This window comes from Octopus bimaculoides, chromosome 14, assembly GCF_001194135.2.
Source record: "Octopus bimaculoides isolate UCB-OBI-ISO-001 chromosome 14, ASM119413v2, whole genome shotgun sequence".
Lineage (NCBI taxonomy): Eukaryota > Metazoa > Mollusca > Cephalopoda > Octopoda > Octopodidae > Octopus > Octopus bimaculoides.
The window spans coordinates 40,295,869-40,305,613 of record NC_068994.1 but is presented as its reverse complement, the minus strand read 5'-3'; the positions used below and the strand labels follow the sequence as shown (position 1 = coordinate 40,305,613).

Below are 9,745 nucleotides of genomic sequence, written 5' to 3'. Positions count from 1 at the left end.
ATATATATATATATATATATATATATATATATATATATATATATATATCTATATATATATATATATTACCAGATATACATATGGCCCAAACATGAATATTTATTAACAGACTTGTCACACACATACAAATAAATAAATAAATAAATAAATAAAGATATAGCTGCAGGTACATATACACTTAAGGCATAAATTGTACAAACAAATACGATTGCACGATATCGAACATAAAAGTATAATATCAAGTATATCTGTAGACACGCACATTTATAAACAAATAGAATGTAGGTACAGGTATGTATACACTTAGACATGAATCATACAAGTGAAACCAATCATACAATATTAAGATAAATGTATAGTATGAGGTATGTATATAAACACATAAACAAATATACATTCACACATAATTATGCCGGAATTAAAGGGAAGGCAGAAACAAGGAATTGCGCAAAATAATAAAAAGACATATGTGAACAAACTAGCATGTGTAGTCAGAACTGCATAACTTTATACACACACACACATACACATACACACACATTCATATGTGCAATATATAAATCCTCACGCACACTTGGAAGAGCAAAAATCAAAACAATAATATGTACATCTTTTATAACATGCTCATGTACACAAAAATCTGGAACAGCATTTGCTGTGGGATTTAGTCTAGATCATCTCGATAGAGATTTTGTGTGTTAAAAACATATTGTTGTCCATATATGTGTCAAGCCACTAATGTTTTGGTATGATTTTTGCCGTTTCAATGACTGACACCATATTGTCAGCTGAAGGAAGTTACAAAACATTAATATCTCACAGTCCACTGATATTATATGAGGCATGTTGTGCTTTTAACAGACAAAGTCGCAACAGCAGACTTGTTCACTAAGACTAATACCACAGCATGCTCAGTTCCACGTTTGTGGATACATAAATGTGTTATAAATGATGTATACAACATTTACATGCATATATGCAAACACTCACATATATACTTATGTTTGTATATGAATATATATGTGTATGCATGGGTACGTTTGTGTGTGTGTGTACATGTACATATATATATATATATATATATATATATATATATATATATATATATATATATATACACACACATGTACATGCACACATGTGTGTGCGTGTACATATATATATATATATGTATATGTAAGAAATATTTCATGTGTAGAGGATTTATAAAAGAAGCGAATAGACCCAAAATATTATCTGTAGCAGGGGGTTCATAAATTAAACGTCTGATTCTTAAACTTATTTTCACACTAAAATAGGAACTTACTCATGCATATCAAAATGTTAACTTAAAGAGGCAGGCATGCACTTCTAACAGGAACAAATGGGCAAACCTATATTATGCAACTGTCATCATTAGAAGCTGGCCATATCCTTGTTCAGAAACAGAATATAGATTGAAATATGTATAAGACAGAGAGGAGTAAGAAGTGGTTTTCAAATTAACAAGCAGGTTTCTTATAATACAAACAAAAAAAACTCAGATATTTAGAAATGGTGACTCCTAAACTTACTGTAAAGTAAAATAATTTGATTGAGCCTATATAGGATTGCTTAATGTGCCAAGATTTCTTTTTGCTTTTTATTTGTTCCAGTCATTGAACTACAGCCATGCTAGAGCAATGCTTTGACTGATTTTAGTCAAATGAGTGGACTCCAGTACTTATTTTTATTTTTTTAAAGCCCGATACTTATCCTATCAGTCTCCTTTTACTGAACTGCTAAGTTACAAGGATGCAAACAATCCAAACTGGTTTTAAAACCGTGGTGCAGGACAAGCAAAAGGACAGACATAAAAACACACACACACACACACACACACACACACACACACACAACACACACATACACACATATATATTGATGTATATATACATATATACACAATTTGAGCTTCTTTCAGTTTCTGTCTACCAAATCCACTCAGAATTTGGTTGGTCCATGATGTAGTAGGAAACACTTGCTCAAGATGCCACGCAGTGGGACTGAACTCAGAAATATGTGGCTAAACAAAGAAAAAATAGAACAAAACATTCTTGATGTACAAAAACACTTAATTACTCTCCTAATTAGCTCACACATTTGTCTCCAATTTGCTGTTTTTACAAATGAAACTTATTAACTCAAGAGCAAAAAATCTCTCTCAAACACAAATCTATTTAAGAAATCAATTGTAATTGATTTTGTTCCTTTGTGTAATTTTGTAAAATTCCAAAGTTAAAGGTATCTGCAATATTTAGACTGAGATCTTTCACTAAATTGTATGCATTAGTTAATGAACAGACAGTGAGTGAATGTATGTGTTATGGCTAGCTTTGGACAAGTAATCCCTTGACCACTAGTCAAATGATACTGTCATATTTATCAAACTTGCAAATGCAAATGTATACAAATAGTTGATGTATATGTATATATGTGTATATTGGTGTATTTAATCTCCATTTATATGAATAGTTTGTGTATTTATGAATGTACCATTCGCAGCAGTGAATTCACACAGCATTTAAATTTATAATATTACACAATGCTTGTAAGTATATGTATGTATTTACATATTTATATGCATACACACATACACACACATATATGCATTTGTGTGTATTTTTGCACGTGTGTGTGTGTGTACATACATTTACATATTGATATATAATGTATGTATGTGGGTGCATGTATGCATATATGGATGTATGTTGGTATATTCGTGGATGTTTGCTGGTGTTATATGTATTTGTATCAATAATTGTGAATTCATGCTTGTACAGACAAGCCTCCCTATTTGTACATACAGTATTTAAATTTACCCAATTACCATAATCATGCATATATTCATTTGTGTGCGCGTGTGTGTATGTGTATTTTTATATTATATTAAGTTACTGGAAATTGAAACTTCCAATAAATGCATAAATGAACTCTTCAACTTATTTTGAGTTCCCCTTTTTCTATGCACTATATCACTTCACACAAGCATGCACACACGCATGCACACGCACACACACACACACACACACACACACACATACACGCACACACATACATGCTGACATGATTTCATGGGTCTTGTCCTGTACGTCTAACCATTTTGAGAGTTCTTTAACCATGTCGTTTGTGAGGACCAACACTGATCATATATCAGTGCTTCTTCCAATGTCTTTCACAGCCACGCTCTTATTACCAAATTGTCATATGTTGTATGCATCATATTACCCACATATCTGTACAAGTGAAGGCTTGCACTTAGAACAAGATGTATAAAACCACTTCTATCTAACTCTTTTAGATCCAAACTAAACATTATGTCCTGTATGTCTGCAATTTTTTTTATCTCCGTTTCAAACTTCAAGACCAGTGATTCTCAACCATTTTTCCCCTGTGGACCCCCTCTGGTTCCTTTTTTGCTTGGATGGACCATCACAGCCATTCAATGTTTTAAAATTCTTATATTTTTATAATTAAATATTATTAGAAATTATATAAAAAATTTGTTACCATATTTTGTATATAGGTGCAGACATGGCTGTGTGGTAAGAAGCATGCTTTCCTACCACATGGTTTTGGATTTAGTTCCACTGCATGGCATGTTGGGCAACTGTTTTCTACAATAGCCTTGGGCCAACCAAAGCCTTGAGAGTGGATTTGGTAAACGGAAACTGAAAGAAGCCCGTCATATATATATATGTATATATTTATGTGTGTGTGTGTCTTTGTGTCTATGTTTGTACCCCAATCATCACTTGACAGCTGATGTTGGTGTGTTTACATCCTTGTAACTTAGCAGTTCAGCAAAAGAGTGTGATGAAATAGGTACTAAGCTTGCAAAGAATAAGTCCTGGAGTTGATTTTTTTGACTAAAACTCTTCAAGGTGGTGCTCCAGCATGGCCGCAGTCAAATGACTGAATCAAGTAAAAGAATAAAAGAATAAAAGAATAGTAGAAGTATGAGCAATTTATTAGCAACAAAATTTTATATGGACCACAAACAGTAATATGGACCCCAAACAGTAATATGGACCCCAGTTGAGAACCAGTATTTTATACTATTATAAAATCAAACAACAGCATTTTTTTATTATTAAACTTCTAATGAAGTAATGTCTACTGAAAGATTGTGCAAAATTAATCTTATATCTCAGTTTATCTGCATCATTGTGATAATCCCCATCATGTGCTCTGAGATTTCTTTTAAGACCAGCACTTGACCTAAGATTCAAAATTTCTACAGAATTTTTATAGGTTACTTGTGGTATGGTAATCTTATGCACTTTCATGTGCCTTTTCAAATCAGATTTACTCTGACAGATTATCAATTATACAACACAGGTGTTGTTCTCATAAAAAGCGGGCAATTCATTGTTGACGCATCTCAATTTTGCGAATTATGGCATAATTTTATGTGGCTTATATAGCCAGCTTTTTATGGGGCATGTCACTCTCAAAACTGTATTTCCAATGCTTAATATCAGCTAGTGCCTTAATGATACTTCCCTTTTTCAAAGTATTTTGACTAGCACAAATCTAGCAATAATTTCCTTTACTAGAGACCTCCATTCATTTCTATCAGTCACTTTTGCATTCCAGAATTTTAAATCTATTATCAGTTTCACTAGATTGTCATCAATACAGTCCCTGTACCATTTCTTTGGAGTATGCTGTGGGCATTTCCCAAATTGTAACTTCCCATAAAAATCTGCTTAGGCATTTTCAATAAATTTTCTGCTGCATGTGTTGCCCTTAGTCCAAAAGACCAATCTGATGTTCATGCTGGTACTTAATGAACTCTATGTGGAGCCTAATATCTGTAGAAAAAATACAAGATTAGGAGTGGTGGGTACACTTCCATACATGCTAAGTACCTAGAGATGGCAGTCTTGATTTTGAAATTATACAGTTTGAGTCACCTCCACACGACTTAGAGTTTCGTTGATCCATACAACAAATTCATTACATAAGGTGCTAAGAGCAGCATGAGAGATTTTATGAGAAATTCATGATAGCTTCTAAGTCTTAGGACTCTCTTGGTCAGTTCAGGTTATGTAGTATTAATGCTATGAATGTGACACAACTATATTCTTTATTTTTAACATCCTGTCCAGATACATGGGCTTAAAATTAAAGTTTCCGGTGTTACTTAAATAGCATTAATATCATGTGACCTGAGATGAACAATAGACGCTTAACACCTAGGAACCATCTTGAATTTCTCTCAAAATCTCTCATTCTGCTCCTTGCATCTAATGAGATAGATGTGTCCTATGCACCCACGAAACTTAAGTCATGAATGTGTGAAGTGCTGCTCTCTTTCATTTGTTCACACAAATATGCATGTCATACATATAAACATATGTGTGTGTGTGTAAGTGCGCATGTGTGTGTATACATAGTTTGCAGTTCCATTGTAGGTAGGATCAACAAAAAATGTACTCTGTCCAGTGAGAGATAAATATCATTTAATATACACAATTACAAAAGTGCACATTATTTTCTTGTGTTTTCTCATAGTCCAGTGTGTTGGTTTTAAATACATTTAACATTATGAACTGAGCCTGAAAGATCACTTGGAGATAAGTGAGATGTTATATAAATCTGCCAGTTTAACCATTTTGTATTCAAATTTCTTTGTCAAATGCATTGCTTATTTATTCTCATTGTTTTGAATTAATCAAACATTATATTGCAACTTCAAGATTTCAATGGGTGTATTATATATTTTTAGAATGACAAGACTGAGTAAGTGTGAAAGGTTAGATTTGGCGAGTTTTAACATAAAGCAGGTAGAATATTTTAGCTGGATATGGCCAGATTAAATGCTAATAGGCTAATGTAATAGGCTAATATTATGAGAACATCTTAGCATGATGTTAAAGAGATTCAGGTCAGTAGTAGAGAAATAGTTCTGTCTTAGAGTTGTGATGTGATATGAGCATGATTTTTGCAGAGAACAAATTTAAAGTTGATACCAACATCATCTGAGCAATGCTAAAGGAAAAATTATCCACATCATACAAATGATATAGCACTCAAGGTACCATTGGGAGGAATAAATATGTGTATATATATATATATATATATATATATATATATATATATATATACTTTTATGTACATCTGTGTATAAATGTGTGTGTGTGCATGTGTGTGTATGCATATATACCAGTAAGCTACCAGGTGTTAGTCATTCATTTTATTATCCAATAATATATATATATATATATATATATATATATATATGCATATATGTATGTATTTTAATTATGATCATTCAGGTTTTCTTTGTATATCAGGAATAACATATTCCTATACTCTATCCTTTTGTAAAAAAAAGAAGATTTTTTGATCCAAGTAGATTTATCTTCTATTCCTTGCAGTTGACTGGAAAGAGAACATATATTCCCAATGATCTCAAATCATGTATCTGCCTCATGTCAGGCAAATATGTTACCTATTACACCAGTGAGTTGGTTGTTGCTCTGGATTGTATAATTCACTACTGTAGATAACTGCAGCATTCTGAAATCAATGAGCAAATTTAGTTATCTAATAGCATAGAGTTCAATCTCTTTTGAGTGTTACATCTATCTAGAGAAAGATGTATCACTCACACTCAAATTAAATGCTTCAATGGAGTTGAGTAGCCCAAAAGATTTTTGTTACTTGGAGAGGATTCGATTAACTATTATCTTACCTGTTTGAGCTGTCAATAATTTACCTTTCTAAATCACAAAGCTTGTTACTGAACAAAATGTAAATTAAGTCTTTTTATATTGAATATAGCCTGATAACTTTTCTTAGCATGAGCAAATCTACTTCTTTATTATATTATTTCAAAGACTAAAGTCTTTGCTGATGTGATTCTGCTAATAGTAATAGGTGCATTAATATTATTAAGAACTTCACAGGCAGTGTGGTATTGTGATAAGTTTCAGGCAAATGAAATCCACGACCTTGATTCTAATATTAAATGGAAGCTAATTTTAGATAATGTAAACTTCCTTTTGCGAGGTTTGACCTTCATGATTAGTTGTTAATGGACTGTAAATCTAAAATGTGAAACTATTTAGTTACATAACATAATTATAGCGTTGGTAGTTGTTTAAATGGTAATTCTTTGCATTACTCTATTGTATAACTTCTTCCAGCTTGTCAAGAGTTGGTTGAATTAGAAGAACAATTGCGGTGTTTTTAAGATCAAATTCCATGCAGTCGACTCCAGCTTTTGTTTCTAATGAAGTCAATAAGATAATTACCACTTGTCAAGAAACTGGATTTGATATATCTGAATATACTCATGGGGGTGGCACTGGTCCTAGTATGTCCTCAGTTCTACTAATGAAACTAGTAAAAGAATAAATGAACAGAAAAGGAAAAGATTGAAAAATTACACAGAAAGCCAATCCATCTATTATCTTTCATTTGGTTCGGTCATTAGACTGTGGCTCTGCTGGGGCAGTGCCTTGAACAGTTTAGTTGAACAAATGACCATAGAATTTATTTTTAAGATCGGTGCTTATTTTATTGTTCTATTTTTTTGCCAAACTACTAAGTTAAGGGGACATAACAAACCAACACCACTTGTCAGGCAGTGGTAGGGGACAAACACACACACACACACACAGTAAGTTATATATTTGAGAGGCTTCTGCACAGTTTCCATCAACCAGATTCACTCACAAGGAATTCGTCAACCTGAAGATATCGTCAAAGACACCTACCCAAAGTGTCATGCACTGAAACTGAACCCATAATCACATGGCTACAAAGTAAGCTTCTTAACCATACAAACATACCTGCATGATGAAGACTGAAAGCAATTTTTTAAGATGAGGTACTATTTTAAAATTGTGTGCTAAGATTTCCTTCTTTACTTGTGTTTCCAACAGATAGCTAGGTCATCACTTGATAGGAAAGATACAGAGGGTATCATTCATCCACCCTATCGGTACAGTGAGATGTCTACAATATCAAATGCTGACAATGGACACAATATTTGCAAGAAGGGTGGAGGTACCCATCATCACATTGAAGAACAATCAGGTATATATTTTTATGGTAAATTTTTCTGGACTTTTATGTCTGAAAACACAGACTGCTATGAATTCATATTTTTGTTGGTCAAAAGATTTCACACAGTTAGAAATTCTGTGTAGTAATGATGTGAATCTTCAGCTTTGAAATAACAGTGCAGATCTGTGTGTGTGTGTGTGTGTGTGTGTGTGTGTGTGCACGCGCATGTGTGTGTTTGTATGTGTGTGTGCATGCATGTGCATGCATATGTATGTGTGTATTTCTATATGCACAGAATGAAGAAAAGGTAAATATAGAGAAAGAGAGAGGGGAAGAGAGAGATGGAGAGAGAGAGAGAGAGAGAGAGAGAGAGAGAGAGAGAGAGAGCAGAGTGGAACGATTCAACATTCAGGGATAAGATAAATAGTTCCCAGGGTACAAGTTCTCATCTGTGTGTACAAATAGCTAGATACAATGAGTAAAGTTTTCCATACAAAGAGTTTAAATCAGTGAAAAAATTCATCTCTGAGTGTACCAACAGCACAAAACAGTAAAGTTCTCCATGAGTACGAACAACTAAATGCAATGAGTTATGTAGTAACGTTTTCTTCTGTGTATATAAACACCTAAATACAATGAATCTGTTGTTAGTGATGGAAGCAATGTTAGCTCAGAATAGCATTCTGTGTATCTTGCTTAACATAGATAAACTGTAGAAAATCACAATATTGTGGTATCCATCTTGAGAAAGCATCTTGTAAAGATGTACTAGTAGCAAACAAAATGCATCCAGTAGCCATGATGGAATTGCTAAATCTAGATTTCTTTGTTTTCACACATTATCAGTAGCAAGTAATCACTATCAACCACATGCTTAGACAAATTTAGCCACTACTGATATAGAAAAAATAGTGACTGACAAATCACTGATTTTGCAAATAGCTGGCAGGCTGAGTAAAAATTCATTGTTAGTTACAAAAACACTATTAGCTCAGAATAGCATTCTGCATACCTTTCCTAAAGTGAATATATTGTAGAAATCCACAAAACTGTGCTGTTCTCTGCTTGAAGAGTTCCTAATAGGAGATATCTTACATATTTTCAACTACATGCACAGTTTTGTAAATCCTATTAACAAGTGAAACATATGTAATGGTAAATAAATAACACCAAGAATTTTTCCAATCTCCTGTTTTGATATATAATTATAACACAAAAGAATTTTCCAGTATTTTAAACTCTTATGAATACCTCACACAATTATAACAACATCTACAAATAGATCTGGAATATTAGAGTAAGCAAATGGATTTTAGCAGATGGATACATACAGAGATGGGGAGGGAGGGAGGGAGGAGAGAAGGAGATGCGTTTGTAAGTTGGTTTCTCCTTGTCATAGCATCATGTAATAGTTGTAAATGAGTGTCACTGTCATAAAGCAGTGTCCTTTCTTTCCAATGTTCCCAGAAAACATGTCTGGCCATGGTGAAATATCAATCGAAACAAATGAGGGATGGTGACATGAAGGGCATCTCTGGTTGTAGAAAATCATTATATATATATATATATATTGGAGCCTGGTGTTGTCATCCGGTTTCACCAGTCCTCAGTCAAATCGTCCAACCCATGCTAGCATGGAAAGCGGACGTTAAACGATGATGATGATGATGATATATATATATATATATATATATATATATATATA

The 9,745-nt window shown here is 33.1% G+C and overlaps 1 protein-coding gene across 1 annotated transcript in view; it reads left to right on the top strand.

The window, feature by feature from the left end:
• The window catches only part of LOC106872384 (protocadherin beta-15), a 101,670-nt gene that overhangs the window by 90,389 nt on the left and 1,536 nt on the right, over positions 1 to 9,745 (top strand). The window contains exon 3 of the mRNA XM_014919369.2: positions 7,917 to 8,070. Coding sequence (XP_014774855.1) covers positions 7,917 to 8,070 — 154 coding nt within the window. The remainder of the gene's footprint in view (positions 1 to 7,916; positions 8,071 to 9,745) is intronic.